Below are 24,336 nucleotides of genomic sequence, written 5' to 3'. Positions count from 1 at the left end.
GTGCTGCATTATTAATCCTTGGTTAATAAATCGCATCGGACTGATGACCCTTCTTCTGAAGCTGTGGGGGAAAGTTACGGATAACATCCAGCTTGACTTCTATTAAAAGCTTGTGTGTGCCCTTTTAGAATTAGAGATCCTTCGGAACACACCATTCTATTCCGGATATAGAAACTCCTGCCAATTGTGGGAGCGGAACAGCCAGATGTGTCCAGAACGTTTTGTATTCAGCAAAATCCAATGCCTCAAAATAAGACTTAAGTCTATCCTGGTAGTTGTCTACAGTAATCCAATAACAAATTGGGATGTACGTATTCTTATTTATATATCACATTATTGATGGGGTTAGCCAACATGATGCCCATGAGGCCTTCAACTGGCACCTGCATAGTGTCTTAGCACCCCCTCCACTAATGAAAAGTGTACAGTTAAAGGTGGAAGTTGGAAGAGTGAAGTTCTCTTCCACCTCTTTCTAGGTACATTTTCATCATACCAGATCAAGCTTTAACCCAGATCTCATGGGAAAGTAAAGCATGTGTACATGCAGTTTCTATTTTTCTTTCTGTTGTTGTTGTTGGGGTGATCTGGAGGTATAAAGGTAAAGGGACCCCTGACCATTAGGTCCAGTCATGGCCGACTCTGGGGTTGCGACGCTCATCTCGGTTTATTGGCCGAGGGAGCCAGCATACAGCTTCTGGGTCATGTAGCTAGCAGGACTAAGCCGCTCCTGGCGAACCAGAGCACCGCATGGAAACACCGTTTACCTTCCTGCAGGAGTGGTACCTATTTATCTACTTGCACTTTGATGTGCTTTCGAACTGCTAGGTTGGCAGGAGCAGGGACCAAGCAACTGGAGCTCACCCCATCGCGGGGATTCGAACCGCTGACCTTCTGATCGGCAAGTCCTAGGCTCTGTGGTTTAACCCACAGCGCCACCCGTGTCCGATCTAGAGGTATACAGGGAGAGAATTCACCAGAGGGGGTGTTGCCCACAGGACTCAAATCAAATTTTGCAAGGCATGCCTATACTGTATATTTAAAAGATTTATATATTTAAAACATCTTTACTCCCTTTCGCCACTGCTTGAGGCAGCTTGAATTGAGAACTGATGTTACTGGGCAGCCTGTGTATAACTAAAATAAACAGCATTGTGAAATGTTGCAACATAAGCAAGAAAAGTCAGTTCCCTACCTGCGGTGCTTCCCATCTAAATTTGGCACAGGGCTGGAGGGCAGGAATATTTCTTAGCCAGGCAGGCCAGACTGTTGTCTTCCCACCCCTTCATGGGCCAAGTTTGACAAGTGGGAGGAGCTGCCCACCCATCAAATCACCCAACATTGCAATAACATCAGGCACCAGTTTTTGCCCACGGGGGTCCTCATAAGCTTGTTCAAAGCGCAGGGCAAGGTTGCACTTTGAGAGAAACTTCTGAAGGCTTCGTCAGAAGCCTCTCTCAAAGCACAACTCATATTGATTAAATTTTTTATGTATATATTTCAACAATCCCAAAGTTTGAGAGTGTGGTAGAGTGTCATGGTTAAGTTGGCTGTTCTGCTGAAGAGTGCTTAAATTCTTTATGCACATTGTCTCTAGAAAATGACGTTGCAAGGAAGCTCTCAGAGGATGAAACTATAGGTGCGCAGCTTGCTAGAAAAACCAGAAAAAAGAGTATTTTTGCAAACGTGCTTCATGTTATATGAGATAATTCAGTAGAGCAAGTTTAATCAAAATTGGAGATGTAGTAGTTACATTTTTAAAAATGTGGTGATCTGTTGTGGAACAACCCCACTGAACCGTGATTACCTAGACCTTGATGCTGATTGCGAAGGGGCCCCCGTAACAATTCAGGGCCCCCAAAATGTAGGTCCACCGCTGAAGTTAGGTAGGAGTGACTTAGCAAAATGGCATAATGGGCCAAATGGAGAGACTTGGTGGGCCAAAAGTTCCCCTAGCCCTGGTATGGGGGAATGCATTGGGGTGTGTGTGTGGGAGAATACTTATTGAGGCAATGGATGTGCACAGATGCAGTGAATATGTACTTGGGCATGGACGTTTCCTTTGGTGCATAATTCCATGTGGACCAAAATGTTTTGCGCATGCTACCTTTGATGAGTCTTAACCATGCTGGGGCGAAGGCAGAAACCACCAAGAGCCCCTTCCCCATTTCCTATTGTGCAAAGTGATTCTTTTCACCACAAGCCCACTATTCTTACCAGAGGTCTCAGAGGCAGGAGAAAGGTCTCCTCTTGCTCCTGTAAATTCCAACATAGTGAAATGTCCTTTGGTTTCAAGTTACTTCCATTTCACAGACAACTCTTGAGAGAAGGGTTGTTTTTTGTGTGTGGATCCTTCATGGCATTGGAAGCGACTGAGTTTGTGAACCCTAGAATGAGTTGTGTCCCTTTCTCGATTACCCAGCCATGCGCCACGGGGTGCCATGCCATTTTGCCAGTTGGAATTCTTGCTGCTCTAGCAGGGTAGTCGTTCTGCAGAGCGCCAGCTCGCAATGCCAGCATAATGTCACCAGCTGCGATGTGCTGCTGCAGGAGCTATTGGGCCTCGCCCTGAACACACATTTGGCATGGAAAAGGGGAAGCAAACAAATCGACTTCGTTTTGCAACAAGCTAGCACAGTTCACTCCTGAACATCAAAACCTTCATTAAAGCTTACCTGCTTTGGCAAGTGGGGTTCAAGGAGTCTGGGCAGTCCTGTAGTTAAATCCGCACATTGCTGTACAGTTGGCTCTCATTGAGTGAGGTATCTTCACTACAGGTCTACTTCGGCTGGTGCTTACCATCTGTTTAACTGGTGCCCAAGCAGCGGTTGATTTGTATGCCTCAGTGGGCAAAATTGCCATTTGGCATTAGCATCACCTTGACTCCTGCAAGGGGCTCTGCCGTCCTTTTGCGTCTTCTGTCCACACTCCAGTTGTTTTCTTCACATTTAATTAATTTTCAGTTTTATTTCAGGAGCAGTCTGGTTTAGTCATTCTACAGAGCTTAACCTTTATCTCCACCCCCCCTCTTTTTCTTTTCTCAAGGTAATTCTAGATTTTATTAGTGAGCTGAGCAGGGAAAATCATGTTGGCTGGCAAGGCAGCCAAGCTGTGTGAGAGAAGGGTTTTTGTTTTTGTTTTAGCAGCACAGTCCTATGCACCATCTACCTGGACGTTAGTTCCATTGAGTTCACACCATGAGCAGCTCATTGCAAGCAGCGACAGTCGCCTGATTGTTGACACGTGTCAACTGCATGGGCAAAAACATGTCACCTGGTCATAGCTGTCAACTTTTCCCTTTTCTTGTGAGGAATCCTATTTGGAATAAGGGAATTTCCCTTAAAAAATGGGAAACGTTGACAGCTATGCACCTGGTGCCATCATCATTATTTATTAAATCTGTATACAGTTCTATCTCGGCTCCCAAATGATCAAAATCCGGAAGTGAGTGTTCCGGTTTTTGAATATTCTTTCGGAAGCCGAATGTCTGCTGGGACTTCCGCGGCTTCCAATTTGGAAGTCGAATGTTTTGGAAGTTGAATGGACTTCCAGAACGGATTCTGTTTGACTTCTGAAGTATGACTGTATACCCCTTCCTCTGAAGATCACTGGGTGGTTCACAATACACAATATAAGCATGTCCCATTCTGCCCCCCAAAGGGCCTGCGTATCATTTGGACCCACTTAAAATGGTTGCCACCTGTATAAAAATATAAAATGAGAACACCTAATACAATAACCCCCTTCCCACAAACACATTCAAAAGGCCATAGAATGTTAATCAGCCAAAGGCCTGGGTATAGAGAAAACATCATTGTGATCTGAGGAGATTGAAATGTGGGTGACCCCATGGGCTTAGCCAATTAAAGCAATAGAAATACTTAACTAACTGACCAATCAACTGTCCCCCTAACAAGAGTTCTGCCCCCCCCATAAGATTCTGGCTACACCCATGGGCGACCCCTTCCTTTCAAACTTAGCCCACAGAGACTGGATGGGTGGGTGGAATAGGTTAGGCCTACTGACCAAATTCTGTTCACTGGCACACACCATAGGCTTTTATCACCCAGATGCAAAGCACCACACACCTGCGTCCATATGCACAACTCCCGTGCCTGAGTCACTGCCCAATTTGCCTCACACCCTTGGGAGAGATGGTTCTAGATAAACACTTGGCAGGACAGGAGGAGTCAAAAATAGGCTCAGTAGAAGGTTTTTCCGGTGGACCCAATTCTGTTCTCCCTCACCCACACACAGGAATTGTGACACGAAGCCATTGTTTTCATTAGCCCTGGCCTGTGTGCAATAATGAACTGACTTTGTCCTTTTTGAGCCACCATAATTGGGCATCACAAGGATTCCATATTCGACAAGTCTACATACTCCGATGGCCTCAAATGTTTTTGTTGTTCATTTTTGGCTTCTAGCAGTCTACGGTGTTAAATATATTCTGGGTGCATCTGTGGGCGTGTTCTTGGTGTTTTTAGATTTACACTTCTGCTGTTTTACATGTACAGTGATACTTTGGTTTAAAAACAGTCCAGTTAAGAACGATTTGGTTTGCAAACTCTGCAAAACCCGAAACAGTGTCTTGGTTTGAGAACTTTACCTTGGTCTAAGAACTGAATCCGAATAGTGGAAGGGCACCGGCGGCGGGAGGTCTCATTAGGGAAAGCGTGCCTCGATTTGAGAACAGTTTTGGTTTAAGAATGGACTTCCGGAATGGATTAAGTTCCTAAACCGAGGTACCACTGTACACCTAAAAATGTTTAAAATGGTTTCTTGTCAAAGTACTTGGGAAGCCGCACACGGAAAAGCAAATGGAGGTTTGTGTTTTTCCTGTGTGTGAAGCACCAATTTTGGGTCCCAGCGAACTATGCAGCCCAAACTGTGAGGTGCTTGCTTGTATATTAGGTGTGTGTCAGTGCCTAACACAGCACCACGGGATACAAGGTGAATTGTGGTGCTGGTGTGTTCCGTGATTGTATAGATGGCGCGGGCTATAATAAACACCATGTTCTTTATTTATTTTCGCTTTTACAGACAACCTTTTTGTTCCCTCTTGCAATCCTTTTCACATTTCTTCTGCCAAAGTTGTAGTAAATTCCCTGACTAGGAAACTGGATTAGATCAAGATTGCACATGAGGGATTTAGATTTGGTTTTGGTTTTTTTTTTGCTCTTTCCTAACAAATCTTCCCTACAGTGTTTTTTGGTGTGTTTTTTTTAAAGTTGACGATGGATAAACAGTTTGAATGGGAATACTTTGACACAAAGATGTTTGGGAACTCTACATGTAAATTCTAAAATTTACGTGAAACAGATTTGAGGTTGATTCATTCACTTTATATATGCACATTCTCAATTACCTCAGGAGATCTGCATGATGAGTACCCTTCTTCAGGTAAAAAGAAGCTTGATTTCTGTACTGGCTGAACCCTGCAATTTTAATTTTTTTGAGGCTTGTGACTGTGTGTATCTTTTGGGCCTAGTATTCACAAGTGTGGTATTACGAGGCGACTGCAATAATCAGTTTGCATAGGGGCAGGGGAAAGTAAGTTTTGGTGTGAATTGGCCACAACTGCTGACACTGCCATTGTTAGAAATGACTGGTGCTACACATCCCAGCTTGAAAACAAGTGTGCTTAAGGAAGCTTGTGGTTTCTTCAACTAGGCAAAAACCACATGCTCTCTTTCTCTCAAGGAACAGCAAAACCAGTATCTCTTCTGACACATAGTCAGTGCTTGAACATTCCAGCCAAAGGACACTGGAGTCCCCACCCTCTTTTGTTCTTGCTGTGTGACTCAGAACAAGACTGCACAGGTGCTGACAAATTGTAATTAAGAGGAAGGAGTCTCAAAACTTTTAAGGGTTGCCTCCTTACACTCTTACGTCTTGAAAAGGGGATTTCTGAATCAGGGACGCTGAGCTTCTGCTAGACTGCCACAGTCTTGTTGCATTATCTCTACCAGCTTGGGCTTGTGATTTATGGTGCCCTTTAAAAAGTGCACTCTGGCAGATACCAGCTGGTCTCTCTGCAAGCTTGGAAAGAGCTGAGATTCAGAACTTTTGAAAAGAGGTGCTTGCTAGGCTTACTCTCCACTCTCTCTTCTTACACACTTAAATCTTTACATCTTTGCAAGGAAAGGGCGTTTCCTGCTTCCCAGATTGCAGAGCTCCCACAAGAATTATCTTGAGTCAAGATATATATATATCTTTGCAGCAAGTTACGGTGCAGAGTATTTTTATTTTATTTTAGGTACTGTTTTGGCAAATTTGCTGCCATTATTTAGACAGACATTTAGACATTTATTAAGCCATAAAACGATCTGTGCAGTATATTTTGAATAGTGTGCATGCGAACACATGCAGCATCAAGCTCTTCCTGTATGTTGTGGCTACAAAACAGAATGTCAGTCTTTATATCGAAAGGGAGTCTGCTTTCATTGCAGTGCAGGTTCGGTTGCACAGTGCTGTAGGCAGTGAAATTTAATATTATTGTGACTTGTTTAGTAATTTTAGGATGACAGAAGGAAATGGATTAAAGTTTAAATATAAAGGCACACATGGCTTTTGTCAAATGGAATCAGAGGTTACTTACGGAGGGAGTGCCTTCTTTCCCATTGTCAGTATGAATTAGTAGTTTTCCGCTAGCCGCTAGGCGGTAGATTCAGTGTCTTGTCGTCAAAAAAAGGAGGTTTACAGAGGCATGGCCACACATACAGACCTGACAGTGAAGTAACACTTCAGAGCTGTTGAACTGGTTTGGTTCTGTAGGCTTTCAGAATTTGGGTTTCTCATTCATTGTGCACTTGCATTAAAATATTTTTTTGTTTGTTTGCCACTATATAAAGATCTGGCGGGGGGGGGGGGAGAGAGAGAAATAGCATACTCTACCCTTCAGACTCTGCAAATGCAGCCTTGTGGCCTCCCAGCACATTGCCTCTTTGCTATGCCTTTCTTTCTGTAACTATAACAAACCAGCTTCTACTGTTTTGCCTTGGAAATGTCTGAAAGTAGGTTTGCCTGAAATAACAGGAAAGACCCCCAAGTGTGGATGTGCCTATACAAAGGCCGGCGATTTCTGTTTAACCCTCTAGTCACTGACTTGCTCTGTAGCTGCTTGAAATGAATTGACTCACCATCCTTACGGTTTGCATCTTTGGCAATTACTCTAATGCTTCAAAACACAGCGTTTGACAGCCTATTGCTGTGTGAACCTACAGCACTGCTGCCCTCTTGTTATCTTGCTGGTATTTAGAACAGTGCATTCATGCTCAAACCTGTTCTAATGTTACAAGTGCAAAAGGGGGCAGTAAAGTGCTATCCAGAAAATGCTATCTTTTTGAAGAGTGGGGATCTGCTTTTTTTATTGCAGATACTCATTTTACTCTCAATTTGTTATCTCAGTTATTCATTGGTTAGTTATTTTAGGGACACTTTTCTGCATTTAGTGGTTTTTAAGTGTAGTGGATGTGTGTTTGCAAAAGACTTACCAGTTTTAACAATAAATGCAGTGGCGGGGAATGGTACTTCAGCTCCTGTCTGAAGTTGCTTTGCCCTTTTATTTCCCCCCCTCTTTTTGCAAACGGCCAGAACTCTTCCGTACATACACATGTCTGACAAAGTGCTTTTGCAAAGAGCTTCAGTTAACAGTTTCTCTTATGTGTGCTGTACTTCCAGCACTGTATTCCTATGGAAACTATGTCCTCCCCCCCCCCACACACAAAAGAGGGGGAGAACGTTGAGAGTTGGGGCTGACATGAGATGTGGAGAAGTAAAATGTGGAGTGGGGTCAAGGAGTCAAGTGTTGGGCTCTTGGCCAGAGGTGCATGCATGATTCATCAAGAAGTGGTAGGAATGAGCATCTAATTGCCCTCCATTTACCAATTACTTTTTCCATCTGCTCATTCTATGGGGCCAATTCATCTCTATAAGGACATGCCCATGATTTTACTAAAGGTGTACAGTGGTACCTCGGGTTACATACGCTTCAGGTTACATACGCTTCAGGTTACAGACTCTGCTAACCCAGAAATAGTACCTCAGGTTAAGAACTTTGCTTCAGGATGAGAACAGAAATCGTGCTCCGGCGGCGTGGTGGCAGCGGGAGGTCCCATTAGTTAAAGTGGTGCTTCAGGTTAAGAACAGTTTCAGGTTAAGAACAAACCTCCAGAACGAATTAAGTACTTAACCCGAGGTACCACTGTACTATGAATGTATATGTATACGTACAGTGGTGCCTTGCAAGACAAAATTAATTCGTTCCGTGAGTTTTTTCGTCTAGCGAATTTTTCATCTTGCGAAGCACGAAATCCCATAGGAATGCATTGAAATTCAATTAATGTGTTCCTATGGTCAAAAAAAGTCCAAACAAAGCCAAATTTGGTACAACAAGAGTTTATTAACTGCTCTTTAAAGTCACACATACTGTAAAGAGCATTTCAAAAATTGAAGGAACAATAAATTAAGTTTCTAAACATGACAGAAAAACATTTAAAAATCAACAAAGTGTACAGTACATTTTCTAAGACTCTGGGGGACAACTCGAAGAAGGTTCCTCTTCCACTCTTTGCTTCTTGCTGAAGAACCCCCTCCTCAACTGTTCCCCCAGCCACCCACCACACAGAAATTCAAATCCAGATTTTTTTTAAAAAAACAGCAGAGTGGCCCAATGGTCACAAAAAATCATAAAAATGCAGAAAAACACACACACAAGCTTCCAGATTCTTGCAAACCCCTCCCCAACACCAAGTCCTTGAATTCCAAACACCCCAACCCAAAATCCAACCCCCCCAAAAAAGTTTTAAAAGTTTAAAAGAAGTTTTGGAAAAGCTTCAAAAATCACCAAAGTCTTCAAAAACCTCAAAAAAGGCTACCATGAAGTCAAGTCGCAACTGTATTAACGGTGTTAAGAAAAAGGAAACAAACTTGCAAGACGTTTTCGTTTTTCGTCTTGCGAAGCAAGCCCATAGGAAAATTCGTCTTGCGAAGCAGCTCAAAAAACGGAAAACCCTTTCGTCTAGCGAGTTTTCCGTCTTGCGGGGCACCACTGTATCTGTGCACGTAAGGGCAAAAAAAGTATACTGTATGCATATGTAGGTATGATTCCCTATCCCCACCTGCAGAGCAGGCAAATACAATATTATAGTGTGATGTTCAGCAGTGAATTCTGGGGAATGCAGCTTCCTGCTGTGTTGATTGGTGGTTTTCTGATGGTGGCATGAGTCCACTGCAGTTGACAAGATTCATATGGCTTTTAAAAAAAAGTTACCAGGGTGATAATGCAATTCTAAAATAGAATATTCATCATATCCATAAAGAATTTTTTTTCATTTAGTAGACCAAAAAATAAAAAAAGACACTGCTGCACATTAGCTGGTTCTTTGTGGGAGCTGAAATTGATTTAGCAAATGGAACAAAGCTCTCTAGTGCGACAAGTACTTACAGCATTCCAGTAATTGCTTAGCACAATATTGCAAAAATAATAAATAATAAAATGAAAATAGTTGTGGTGTTACTATGTAAGGAGGTCATTTGTAAAAGTACCATTTATAACTCATCATTTTCAGCTAAAACAGGCTGTCCCTGCTCCCCCCCAGTAAACGATGCGTGAACTACATACCTCCCAATTCACATTCTTTTAAATCTTAGATACCCAACGTAAAACAGTCTTGGCTATATGAGAGTAGTGCAGGCGGGAGAAGATTCTGTATATAGTTTTTCATTTGGGAAAAGCTCTCAGCAAATGATAGTGTTCCAGTGGGAAGATCATTAAGCTTGCTGCATTGCTGCCAGTCTCTAGGCTCAAATTCATGTGTTAAAAGTATTGCATGAAGCTTTAGTCTCTCCTCATGTTTTTACAATAAATACATGGTCCAGCAATGTGCATTTAAAGAAATGCTTTTCCTTTCTTACATTTAGCAAGTAAACAAGAGGCGGTTTACTAAACACTCTCTATCAGTTGTAACCTCTTGGATGTAAACTATTAGGCCCAGTTCATTTCAGGGTCTTGATGTTGGAAGACCCTGCATAGTGTCAGTTCGGTTGTCAATTTCCACCTAGCAAAATGGGCTTCTGAAGACCCTTGAGCGCAAAGTACTGCTGCACAGAACTCTTGTGGGAGGACTAGGAGAGTGACATGGTAATATTTTTCACATATGATGATAAAAGTATCCTCGAGCTCTGCTGGCCTTGCTTATATACCCACATGATTGTGTTAATGTGGGATCAAGAAGGCATCTTGAAATAGGATGTGTATATTTGTAGCCAGTATTAATACTGCTCTGTATTCTCAAGGGAAAACACACTTCTAGTCCCATGTGTGAAAATACTCTCAGAGTAAAGTAGGCTGGTGATTGAGGTTGGACGGTAGTTTTGTAGCTGATTCAGGTTGCACCTGGCTTATTGTGGGGGTGGGGGTGGGGCAGGCACTGTGTGTGGCAATAATGCAACAAAACAACAACACCACAAACTGTCTTATAAGTATAAAACCAAATTTACTAGAATAATAACTAGAATAGAGATAGACTTGTAACCGTTCAAGCAACAAACATACTAAGGTCCCATGTGCAAAACAAAGACTGGAGATACTGTAAACATAGAGTGGATAAATGTAAAAGTTACATGTGCAATAAACGTTTATTCTAGTAAATTTGGTTTTATACTTATAAGCCAGTTTGTGGTGTTGTTGTTTTGTTGCATTATTATTACTGTCACCAGATTTGATGCTTTGTGTATATACTGTGTGGGAGCCTGCTGAATCTGGCTAGTTTTAGCTTTGTCTGTTTTATTTTGTATTAATGTTTATTTCCTATTGATTTTAATGTAACCTGCTCTGGGATTAGGGCTGGGCGATATGTCATCCAAAACAGATTTGAAGTCCAAATCATGGTATTGTGTTTGTGTGTATGTGTGTGTGTTTGTGTGTGTGTGAGATGGAAAAAAAAAATCCCAATGCAGGAAAAACCGTGAAGCCAGCCAATGCCTCTCTATACCTCCATCCTTATTTCAGACATTGTGACATGCCAGTGTATCGTGATGTTTAGCTGGTGATATATCACAATGTTGAAAACCAGATATCGCCCAGCCCTATCTGTCTGGGATTGCCTTGGCAATGTAGCATTTCATAAAAATGCATAAAGAAGGAAGTTCAGTAACCATGGGAACTAGAAAACACTGGGAGAGGCAGAGTACACCTAAATAGTTGGGGATTTTTAAAAAAATTTCATTTGGGAAGAGAGATTACAGAAGAGTTGAGGCATGTACAGATGCAACATCTGTAGTGTATTGGAAGTCTTCATACTCCTGTAGAAATGATACACATGAGTTGTTTCCTGCTATTTCATGTTTGTCATAATATGTATATTACTTGGCATCCTGACACGGTAGAGGAACAGCCTTCCCACACTCTTTTACCACACACAGGTAATACAGTGGTACCTCAGGTTACAAACGCTTCAGGTTACAGACTCCACTAACCCAGAAATAGTACCTTGGGTTAAGAACTTTGCTTCAGGATGAGAACAGAAATCGTGCTCCGGCGGCGTGGCAGCAGCAGGAGGCCCCATTAGCTAAAGTGGTGCTTCAGGTTAAGAACAGTTTCAGGTTAAGAACGGACCTCCGGAATGAATTAAGTACTTAACCCGTGGTACCACTATATAGCATATGAAATGGATCCCACATGGACTTCCTATTTTATACGTTATGTCATCTGTGTGACCAAGGTGCCTGGTGTTCTTCCACCAGATGTAACTCCCAAGCAATGGATTCCTCCATTAAATAATTTCTGGCAAACAGGTTTTTCAGGTTTTCAAAGATTTTCTTAAAATAAATACAGTGGTACCTCAGGTTAAGTACTTAATTCGTTCTGGAGGTCTGTTCTTAACCTGAAACTGTTCTTAACCTGAAGCACCACTTTAGCTAATGGGGCCTCCCGCTGTCGCTGTGCCGCTGCTGCGCAATTTCTGTTCTCATCCTGAAGCAAAGTTCTTAACCCGAGGTACTATTTCTGGGTTAGCGGAGTCTGTAACCTGAAGCGTATGTAACCTGAAGCGTATATAACTCGAGGTACCACTGTACCTCTTCCCCTGAAGAACAGCTTTTGCACGTTTGAAATGCATTTGGAATCATGGACTGAATATATTTTGTACACATGGATAGGAGCCTGTTGTCCTCTTTTCATATTCTAAGCATCACTGCATTTCATTTATAATGAGCGAGCATCTTATGTTCGAAATGTCACCATTCAGACTCACATTTGGGGAGTAAAAACAACAACAAGGAGGCTTTTCTTTTTCCTTTTTCTTTTTTTAAAAAGGAATGAAAACAACTTGACATCTGTTTCTGAAGCTTGTGTATTTCATGTTCAAATCGCTTGCCCCAGTGCTTCGGTATAGAAGCTGGCTACGCGTTGGCAAAGGGTGCCATCAGTCTGTACCTCTTGGCTGCTGGAATGGTTCCTAGCAGCCATATGCAGCTCCATATTTTCTGTTGCAGGAGCCACGAGAAGGGCAAGTAAGGCAGACAAAGGGAGATTAAAACCAATTTTGTTCATCAGCTCCATCTGGTTCTGTACGCCAGCCCTAAAAGTAATATGTTCCCTGTCTCCCCTTATCTTGCATCTATGTACACGTGATTAACAGCGCACCATTTGCTTGTTTGTACCCTGCTCAATTTCAACGGGGTTCTTGTTTGAATGTAAATCTGCGGTGAGAATGAACAGTGAAACTGCTGGAGGTTTTGCATTAGAGCTCTAGGTTTTGCATTTTGGATTTGGTGCTTTGCATCGCATACCTTTGCTCTGCAAGATAACCCAACAGCTGCAGACATAATGAAACTGCCCTTACTATGCAGCTTTCAGCTGAACTCTTTAGAGGACGTGGCCTTGTCATCATTGGTTTGGCACCAGGTGTGGGTTTGGGGAGACTTTTGCTCTTGTGTATTAGTTACAGTTCTGTTTGAACCAAAGTTTTTAAGGTTACCGTATTTTTTGCTCTCACTTTTTCCCTCCTAAAAAGTAAGGGGAAATGTGTGTGTGTCTTATGGAGCGAATGCAGGCTGCGCAGCTCTCCCAGAAGCCAGAACATGCCGCTTTCACTGCGCAGCGATCCCTCTTGCTGTTCTGCCTTCTGAGATTCAGAATATTTTTTTTCTTGTTTTCCTCCTCCAAAAACTAGGTGGGTCTTGTGGTCCGGTGCGTCTTATAGAGCGAAAAATACGGTAGCTAAAGCACTACCACCTTCACCTTTTTCAAAGTGTTGTCAGGGAATCTGACTGGATTGTGGATATGTAAAATCTCTAAAGACTGTATGTCCCACACAGATGGTGGCACAAGTACACCAGCAGCCTCTGCTTCATGAATGCAAAACGTCACAGAATACTTAATGCCACAGTCCATAAATCAATTAAGCCTTGCTTTAAGGTGAATCAGAAGTTGTGGTCATTCCAGTTAAGACAGTAAAATCATTTAAAATATTTACTGATGGCTTATTGTAAAACGCTTACACTCTGCCTTTCCAAAACAGCTCAAGGCTACCTGAAAAGCAAGAGAGAGAAAAGGAATACTAAAGATAAGTGAATGAATGGGACAGATCAATTAAAAATACATTTGAGGTCTTGTGGGAGCTAAACTCAGAAAGATACATCCATAAGACCCGTTGTAAAAGCCTGTCAACAAAAAAATCACTAAAATCACTAACAGCCAAGCCTTTCTACCTTCACAAAGTACCTAAACTTTCTGCGCTATTAAATTGGAGTTTACATAGCTTTCTTATTTCTAAGCTTCCTCATAAATATCTGGACAGCCTGTTTTTGCCTCTATAATCCCGTGCCTTGTAAATTAATATGTAGTTTTTGAAGTAAAATGGCTGCAGAGCAAGTGACTTAAGGAAACAATAAACACCCACACATTTTTCTTCATGTATCTTTTAAAGAATATATTTACAATATATTTATTGACTATCAGGCTGTGTTCTTTTTGAATGACTTTTTGGATGACTCCGCCATTCCAGGGGCAATTGTAAGCCTCCTTACCTGAGAGCAAGCCCCTTTTGATCTTTTAAATTAAAGATGACATAAAAAAGCTGGAAGAAGGAAGGAGGGAAGTCAGCTTGGGAGAGCAAGAACAAATGTGAAACATAATGTATGTGTATGTATAGTATGTAACTAAAAATTCAATAAAGATCATCTGAAAAGAGAGAGAGAGAGAGAGAGCGCAAGCCCCTTTTAACTTGGTGGGACTTCATTCCAAGGAAGCACGCACAGGATTGCACAGACAGATTGTTTTTGGGTGAAGATGCAAAAATAAAACAAAACGGTGATCTCTGCAACCTTTTAACAGTTTTTAGGCAAGCTGAGATCCATTTCTAGCTCACAAACTCACAATTAAGAGTCTCTGAACCATCGTCACCATCTTCTTGCATGCACCTTTTTATGTGCATGCTAAGGCACAGTCCAAGTGTCCCTGTTTTCCAGGGACAGCCCCGGATTTACAGAAGCCGTCCTGGTTTCTGATTTGATCCAGGAATGTCCTGCTTTCCCTTAGGACATATGGTACTTGCTTTCATCAGAGAAATGTTGGAGGGTATCCTAAGGCAGTCTTTCCCAACCTGGTGCCATCCATATATTGTAGGCCACAACTCCCATCGGCGAGCATGGGAGGGTCAGGGAAGGCTGGGGCAAGTTATTGACAGGCATATTTAATCAAGCGCAAGATAACAGGAACCTCTGGTTTAATTATTAAGCTTTCATAATGGAGCAAGCACAAATGTTTGTATGTTTGTGTATATGAGGGAGAAAGATTGCTCTGCGTTTTAATGCTAGCTGTTGGATAGGGCCATTCCTTAGGAAGCCATTCCTTTCAGTCTTCAGAGACATTTTCTATTAAGGAAGATCTCTGCAGCAATATGGCTGACAGAAAAGATTTAGGAAGAGGGAAAGGAGGCTTTCAGCTGTAGGTATTAGGGGGATATTGTATCCATAGCTCTAAAGAGCAGCTTCCAGGCATTAATTGGAACACATGCATCCAGGCGTGGGGGTGGGGGAGAAAGATTGCAGTGGCCTTTGTTGCTTACGAGAGCGTGTCTTCATTTTGCGGTTGAATCAATATTACAAGCAATTATTTTAATTTTGAAACGTTTATTTTGTTTAAGGCACCACATTAAAATGAAGACGGTTACTTGACTGATGAGTAGCCAACTCGATCAGGAATCTGAAATATTTCAGATAACCATCTGATACCAGACAGTGCACACTTTAATGGTTTACGTAGACCTGCCCTAGTTTTAAGGGAAGGCAAAGCTTTCCTTTCCTTTTTTTTAACGAAAGGAGTGAGGGAAGGAGATGAGTTGGAAGCCTTCTAAAGGATCAGCAAGCAGAGGGAGGTATTGTGGACAAAAGGAGGTCAGATGTGTATCCATTGCCTGGAAGCTGAAGTAACTGTTGGTTCATTGCCTGTCCATATGGTAGGCTAGGAAGGGGCCAGCCAATGCCTCTGTTACAGTTGAAATTGCTCTGTGTAACATTTAATTATCTAGCACATTTATCACATACCTTCCTTAAATCATGCAGCTCATGAATGGCTTCCCAGGCAGTCTCCCATCCAGGCACTCACCAGACCCAGACCTGCTTAGCTTCAGCAGCAGCATCTGCCCTAGACAGTGCCTGTGATATCACTGAAAAGCAACAGAAACCCCACCTACGCCATTATGAGGGTTACGTCGCATTGGAGAAACGTAACTTTAACAAGCTTTCTAGGGTGATTGCTTCCATGAGCAAGGCTAACATCATGGAATTGTAGAGGTGTAAGGGACTGCGAGGGTCCTCTAGCCCAAACCCCTGCAATGCAAGGAATCTCAACTAAACCACCCAACTTCTGCTTTAAAGCTTCTTTGAAGGAGAGTCCACTGTCTCTCCTGGGAGTCCGTTCCACTGTCCAACAGCTCTTGCTGTCAGGAAGTTCTTTCTGATGTTTAGGTGGAATCTCCTTTCTCATAACTTGAATCCATTGGTTCGGGTCCTGGCCTCCAGTGCAGAAGAAAAGAAGCTTGCTCCATCCTCCATGTGAATATGGTTATCATGTCTCCCCTTTACCAGGTTAAACATACCCAATTCCCTCAACCGTTCCTCATAAGACTTGGTTTCCAGGCCTTTGATCATCTTGGTCACCATGCTCTGCACACGTTCCAGCTTGTCAACATCCTTCTGGTGCCTAGAACTGGACACTAGACTCCAGGTGTGGTTTGATCAAGGCAGAATAGAGTGGGACTATTACTTCCCTTGACCGGGATACTATGCTTCTGTTTTTGTTTTTGTTTTGCTTCTTTTTTTTGCCTCTGCTGCATCGCACTGTTGACTCATTCTAAACTTGTGGTGTACTAAGACCCCTTTTTACTTTTTACTTGTACTACTGGCAATCCAGGTAACAGGACCCTGTGGTTTCTTCAGAAATGCTGCTGTTTGATGTTTTCCCCCTCAACGGGCTTCCTTCTTAGTTGAAAACATAAGGCACATTCACTTTGCAACTACGCTGAGGTGTGCACATTTGGGACAACTGTTGTGTGTGCACAGATGACAAGAGCATGTGCAGATGACAGTGTCATGAACAGGAGTTGATGGGGGGGGTGTTGCAGGGCAGGGCCAACTAATCAGGAAATGTACACTGGGTGAAGACATTCGTAGTGTGCACAGCAATGTGCAAATGCAACTTGAAATGCAGCAGGGGGGAATTTAAGCCGCTAAGGTGTGCGCAGCCTTAAAAAGTGGGGTTTGTGTGTGAAATAGAGGTCTTGTGGCCTGTAGCTCCTGTCCCATTCATTTCCTTTAGCAACTTAGATGTGGGTTTTTCCCCCCAGTTTTCAAGCTGTATTTTGTTCCCTTTGCTGCCTCCTTTTCAAAATATGTTTCCAAGTGTCTTGACATTTTCTCTTTCCCCCCTGATTCTTTTTAGATTCCATCCTGGACAAGGACTGGTACTATACCCAAAGATTGGAGACAAACTGGATATTATATGCCCGAAGGTGGACTCTAAAACTAGTGGCCAGTATGAATACTATAAGGTCTATATGGTTGATAAAGACCAAGCAGATAGTTGCACTATTAAAAAGGACAACACACCTCTGCTCAACTGTGCCAAGCCTGATCAAGATGTTAAGTTTACCATCAAGTTTCAAGAATTCAGCCCTAACCTCTGGGGACTGGAATTTCAGAGAAACAAAGATTATTACATCATATGTAAGTGAACAATGACTTTTGTTTCCTTTTCCTTCTGTCTTGCTGCTTCTTAATTTATTCATTGTATTCAATCAAGTAAGAAGCTTAAAGGATTTATATTGTTTTCTTTAAAGTATTTTCATGGCAGCTTATTATTAACCAACTCCCTGCTGCTTTAGAGCTTTTTTTATTTATTAAAGAAAAGGTTCCAGGTTTTCATAGATGTGAGCTGTGTAATTGTGGTAGCGATGCTCATAATGCAATTTATGGAAAACACAGGCATCTTAATCTGGTTCCAACCAATGTATAGAGGGGTAAGGCACCGCCAGAAACAGCAGTTCTGCATTTACCCAAAGCCTTGAGTACACATTATGTATGTATGTTATTATTTTTTAATGTTACAGTATCGCCCCTCTGAAATATGGTATGTCAATCACTGCACATTGAATGGTGAACAGCAATAATTAAGTATAATATACTACAGTTTTGTAAATCCTAATTTTAAGCAAACGGAGGAAGGGGGAAGTAGGAGAAATAGCTCAAGATGTGAAGTAATCTTTCTGGGTAGGAAAAAAAATAAGAAGTTTCTAAAATATCACCTTGGTAGATAATTCACAAATTGATCATTTACATCAAAAAGTGGGTTTGGTTTCTATTTGCATAATCTTAAGTGTTCCGTCTCCAAAGCTTCAGAGAAACTGGAGACTTGCAGCCTTCTTTTTCTTTATGCATGCCTTGCCTTTCAGGATAAGTCCTAGCAAGCTGGCTTACCTTTTCTTTTTAAAAAAGCGACTATTCATTTAAGATGCAGTTGGAAATAGCTAAAAATTAAAATGTACACTTACTTGAAGGCTAAGTCACTGATATCAGTAGGACATTACCAGATAGGTGGGCACTGAATTACAGCACCAATGTGCTCTCATTTCCCCACTCTATTGTTTTGCTTGCAGGACCCATAGTGAAGGTTAAACAAAGCTCCAAATTATGGCCTCATCTTTGAGTGCAGTCTTAACAGTCCTTCTCTGTTGATGTCTGGGAGGGTTAGAATCAGTGCCGGAGTTACATATAAGCTAAACAAGCTATAGCTTAGGGCCCCACTCTCTTGGGCCCCCCCAAAAAAATTAAAGGAAAAAAATAAGATAAAAAAACAAATAAAATAAAACCTGCATACAGCAACAGTGTTTTGTAGGCTCCTATGATGTATGTAATGGATCCCGCCTGCTAGCCTGCTCCCTAAGATATCACTGGTTTGCTCATTTCTTCATATAGGATGCCTACATTCTGCATGGACTGGTTGCATGGAAACATGTAGCATTCAGCTGCACATTGCAGTGCAGCACAGTTGAATGTAGGTCAAGCTGTTGTACCTGTTATCTAATATTAAATTATTTCACTATTAATATACTTCTTAATTGTATTTCAGTTCAGCATATATTCAATACAAAAAACAGCGACAATTTGTTGTTGACAAAGGACAGCTGGACATCTAAAGGGCCCCATTACCTCCAGCAGCTTAGGGCAGGGGTCAGCAAACTTTTTCAGCAGGGGGCTGGTCCACTGTCCCTCGGACCTTGTGGGGAGCTGGACTATATTTTGAAAAAATTATCATGAACAAATTCCTATGCCCCACAAATAACCCAAAGATACATTTTAAATAAAAGGACACATTCTACTCATGTAAAAACACCAGGCAGGCCCCACAAATAACCCAGAGATGCATTTTAAATAAAGGGACACAGTCTACTCATGTAAGAACACTCTGATTCCTGGACCATCCGCGGGCTGGATTTAGAAGGCGATTAGGCCAGATCTGGGCCCCAGGCCTTAGTTTGCCTACCCATGTTTTAAAGCCTCATCAAACCTAAATTCGGCCCTGATTAGAATGGTGCGTAGCTGCCTCTCTGCCAGCCTTTGCCTGGGGAAAGCCGTATGGCAAATAACTGTTATAGTGGAACACCTGAGATTGGTCTGGTAGGCAGGTTGCTATTGCCAGCATTTCAGAGCAGAGGCTGAGCTTAGAGGCTGTGGGTCCTAGAAATCCGAACACTTCAAATATTTATAATAACTGAAAAATAGAGAAAATTGGGCATGGGGAATAGCAATGAAAGTAAATAGCTATTTCAAAGTTACAGTCATTCTCCTTGTTTCCAGTAGATTCATTTATAAATAAGAAACAGGAAAATAGTCACAGCAACTTCAGTGTAATTAAAACCTGCAGCAATCAGAGAGTTGATGAAATAACGATTGTGGAATATTTAAAAATGCAATTTGCTGGGTTGTAAGATTATGTTGTAAAAATGCACTGCGCTGTCTTGGTGGGTAGAAATGCAGAAGGGCTCCCTGCTGTTGCCTGTGACTTTTTGCAGAAACGCGCAAGGGAATTTCTATTTTCCTTGAGTGAGAAGTGCAGCGCCGAAAGCAGAGACAGTTGCCAGTAGGGCTGATGAAAAAGTGCAACATAAAAACGTCTGTCTGTGCTCAAATAGCTGGTTCTGAGGATGAAATATTTCAGTTATCTAATGCTAGGGGGATTAATTCTCCACAGTAGGCCAACTGTGACATAAATGGCACCATTTTAATTATGACTTGAGAGTTATGGACACAAACGGAACTTCATGGTAGACTGTCAGCTTTGTCGTATCTGTGTCAGTAATCCCTCAGAGTAAATCCATAAGTAGGACTCATTTTCTTCATTTTTGTATAATTATTTCATTATGGCAATAAGGTATAATAGACATTACATTTCCGGGAGGATTAGGACATTCTTTAGGGGTTACAGAATTCACTGTCCCTTCAGCCTGGTGCCTTGGATATGGCACGAGATTTATCATAATGCCTCAGGAAGACATATTACTTGAAATAGGAACGTCCTGGCAGGACGCTATGTATGATTGCCTTAAAGGTCTGGTTTCAGATCACCTGTGGCCAAAGCTGAAACTTAGCGAGGCATATATTTTCTTCACAAAAACCGGACACCAACATGGTAGCAATTCCCTCCATTTCTCAACTCCTCCAGATGTCCAGTTATGATCCTGTATTAGCACCAAGAATAGGACTTTTAATATTTGGATTGTCAGCCATAATTGTTCTTGCCACGAAGGGTATGTGACTGGGGAACAGCAGGTACTGCTTCCCCTTAGGAAGAAAGATAGGAGGCTGTCTTGCAAGAGAGTCAAATTATTGGTTCATCTAGACACTGGGGCCTTCCTCTGTCACTGAGCTTCAGCTCTTTTCCCTTGAGGAAAGAAAAGCCCCAAACCTATTATGAACAAAAGCAACAACTTTTTTTGTATTTTTAATGAATACAATTTTCAACCAGAGAATTCGTATGCAAAAGCTTTCTTTATCCGACAAATACCTGAAGTAATTATTTGTAGGCGTCAGATACAAACATGTGGCTGAAGCGAAGTAATGCTGGGAGCTTCTGAGGGAAATGTGGCTTCCCCACCACTTGTTCATTCTTTGGAGAAAAAGGATGTGGACACTAGATGAGAAGAAAGACAGGAATGAGGATGAGTAATGGAATTGGTGTGTTGTTCCATCCTCTTCACATTTATTGAGTAGGAGTGACTACTTAACTTGCTCAGATGTTCACAGAACCTGTTCAGACTAATTTACCTTAATTCAGTCTGTTTCCAAGCCCATTCTGTGGCTTGACGCCTCTGCTCCGCCTGTGGTGTAATTCAGGTGCGAGAAAACCCCCACAAACATGGGATAAAAGACCATATCCAAACATAAATAGCTGTAGAAAGCATATCTCAGTTGCTTGTGCATGGAATCAACCTTTCATCATCATCATCTTAAATCGGTACAGAATTAGTCTTTAGGATAGATTGTCTCATTAATTATTGTTTTCATGGAGGCCCTTTCTCTTGTTGTGATGCCTGTCCCCCCTCCAATGGAAGAGAACCTGGGAACAGGAAGCACAGAATTCCTCTGGGACTTTGAGCTAATCAGGGGCCAAGGAAGAAAGAAGCAGAGGTCATTTCCTGCTCAACTTTCCACCAGCCTGAAAACTGGGCAGCTCTTCCATCACAATACAAATTGCAGTCGAGGTGGAGGGTTATTTTGAAACCTGCTCTCTCTTTTTTTAATTGTCCCATTCTTTATCCAAAAAACCCCTCTCAGAATAGTAAAGATGAGCCTAAGTGACAGTCCTTGCCATCACGCTTAGACTCTAAAAGACACAACACGTAAGAAAAATGGGGTGGGAGGTGGAGAAGAGTTGGGGGGAGCTTAAGGATCAGTTCATAAAGTTACAGTTCTTATGTCGCCTAGCTGGGATAGAAACTGTTCAGTTAGCCCGATGGAACTGCCAACACTAGTTCACAATTGGGGAGAGCCAAAATCTTTCAGCCGAGGTACTAGAGTAGTTCTGATTCCCTATTCTTGTTCCCTTTTACTTAAATTAATGACTCACTACTTACATACCATTTTTTTCTGGCAGAGATTAAAATAGTCATTTGTCCAGCCCAGCCTTTAGTCCAGGCATCCGCAACCTGTGGCCCTACAGATGTTTTGGCCTACAACTCCCATGATCCCTAGCTAATAGGACCAGTGGTCAGGGATGATGGGAACTGTAGTCCAAAACATCTGGAGGGCTGAAGATTGGGGATGCCTGCTTTAGTCTCTAGATGTTTCTGGACTGCAACTCCCATCACCCCTCGCCAGCATGGTCAGTGGTCAGGGATGATGGGAGCTGTAGTAAAGAACATCTGGGGACCCCAAGGTTGCAAAAGGCTGATCTAGCATATCATAAATGCCTTTACTGAATTATGCCACATTTGATGCAAACAATTGTGGAAAGAAATAATAATAATAATAATACAGAAAAGTGTAGAAAGTTTTCTGTGTGGATAAATCAGTATCAACTATTTGTATAACGTGGCTGGGATTATGAGTGTCCAATTCAATGCTTTAAGAAAAATCTTGCTGGTCTTAGTACCTCAACAGAAGCCTGAAGGAGAATTTACAGGGTTACTTAACACATGTCATACCCTTTAACACAGAGCCTTCAACTTAGTCACACACCCAGGAATGAATATTACTAAATGAATTGCGTTCCAAAAATTAATTGAAGGCCAGGTTGATTATCTTAATTTGAAGGTCCTCCAGATGTTGTTGTACTCCAGCTCCCATTGGCTCAAGCCAACATGGCCCAGTGGTCAAAGTTGATGAGAGTTGCAGTCAAAAAATATCTGGGGGCCCACAGGTACTCCAACCCCATTGTGAAGTAATAGATATAGATCAGTTTGGGGTTGTGAGAAAACACAATTTGTTTGGAATATTGTCAAGCAGCGGGATTATTGACAGGTTGCTAGAACAGAAGCTGTTCCTTGGATTTTCCTGTTCAGTTTCTCAGATAGTTTGACAAAATCTCTAGACCAGGCTGCAGTTTGCTTATTTATTAATTTTATGTCCCACCCTTCCACACAAAGTACCCATGGGTAGCTAATTATGGGTCTTAATTAGCTCTCTCATTTGCTCTCTCATTACTATGTTGATCTAGTCCAAACCATAATACAGTGGTACCCTGGGTTAAGTACTTAATTCATTCCGGCCAGCCGTTCTTAACCTGAAACGGTTCTTAACCTGAAGACCACTTTAGCTAATGGGGCCTCCTGCTGCCGCCGCGCCACCGGAGTACGATTTCTGTTCTCATCCTGAAGCAACGTTCTTTTTTTTTTTTTTTCATGCATAATTTTTATTAAGTTTTCAAAAGTCAAAATACATAACAAACTTAATCAGAACTCATAACTGTTCACTTAAAGAAAAAGAAGTTGACTTCCTTCAGTCATTCCACGAGTCGTCCAAAATAACATTAAACAATGATTCCGCATTTCCTTGTTTGTAAAGCCATAAGCCACTCTTATCCATCCATTTCCTTTTAGCTTTACCCTTTACCTTTTACAGAGCTTCTTGAAAACCTACTAGTGTTATCTGTTCATCAATTAAGCTTTTCAGATATTTCGTAAAACTTTCCCAATTTTCAACAAACCTCTGATCTTTTGTATATCTAATTTTACATGTCATCCTGTCCATCTCCACGTATTCCAATAATTTACCTCTCCATTCCTCCATTGTTGGAATATTCTCCTGCTTCCAATTTTTTGCTATTAAGACCCTTGCTGCCGTTGTTGCGTATTGGAACAATTTGTAATCTTTCTTCTTAATTTCCTTTCCTACCAAACCTAGCAAGAACGCCTCTGGTCTTTTGTTAAAGGTATATCTTAGCATTTTTTTCATTTCGTCATATATGCTCTCCCAGAACCCTGTAATCTTTGGACATTCCCACCACATATGGTAGAAGGTACCTTCCCTTATCTTGCACTTCCAGCATTTATTGCAGGATCCATACATTTTAGCTAACTTAACCGGAGTGAGGTACCAGCGATAAAACATTTTCATTAGGTTCTCCTTCAGTGACACACAGGCCGTAAATTTTAAGTGTTGTTTCCAAAGTTTTTCCCACTCTTCGTAATAAATATTACGGCCCAGGTCTCTAGCCCAATGAATCATTACCCCCTTAACCTCTTCATCGGCTAAGTTCCAATCTAGTAAGTGCCTGTACAATTTAGATAGTATTTTGGTGTTACTCCTCAAAATTTCAGTTTGGAATATGGAGTTTTTGTCGGCATAGCCTTTGTCTTTTACGTCTTTCCTGAACATATCATTTATTTGGTGGTAGTGTAGCCAATCATATACTTGAAATTTGACCTGATCATACGGCCTCATTTTCCATTTTCCTTCCTCCTTCATAAGTAATTGTTCGTAAGTTGCCCATTTAGTTCCCATATTAACCTTTTTGATGGCCATTACCTCTAGTGGAGATAGCCATTGGGGTGTTCTTGGTTCTAACATCTCCTTATATCTCTCCCAAACCTCCAACAAGGGGCCCCTAAATATGTGGTTCACAAATCCTTTGTGGCCCTTCTTCCGTCCATGCCACAGGTAAGCATGCCACCCGTATCGGTTATCGTGACCCTCCAAGTCTAGCACTTCCTCTTCTTCTAGTTTTATCCATGTCTTTATCCAGCATAAGCTGGATGCCTCATAGTATATCTTCAGATCGGGAAGGGCGAAGCCTCCTCTTTCTTTCGTATCCGTTAAAATTTTAAACTTTACTCT

General features: G+C 41.8%; 1 protein-coding gene across 3 annotated transcripts in view; it reads left to right on the top strand.

Annotated features, from left to right (window-relative positions):
• EFNB2 (ephrin B2) overlaps window positions 1-24,336 on the top strand; it is a 57,434-nt gene that overhangs the window by 11,321 nt on the left and 21,777 nt on the right. For all 3 annotated transcript variants that reach the window (XM_083501342.1, XM_083501341.1, XM_083501343.1), the window contains exon 2: window positions 16,946-17,229. In XM_083501342.1, the coding sequence (XP_083357468.1) occupies window positions 16,946-17,229 (284 nt within the window). The remainder of the gene's footprint in view (window positions 1-16,945; window positions 17,230-24,336) is intronic.

Source organism: Podarcis liolepis, assembly GCF_965112155.1.
Source record: "Podarcis liolepis genome assembly, chromosome: 4".
Taxonomy (NCBI): domain Eukaryota; kingdom Metazoa; phylum Chordata; class Lepidosauria; order Squamata; family Lacertidae; genus Podarcis; species Podarcis liolepis.
This window is presented reverse-complemented; position numbering and strand designations above follow the sequence as displayed.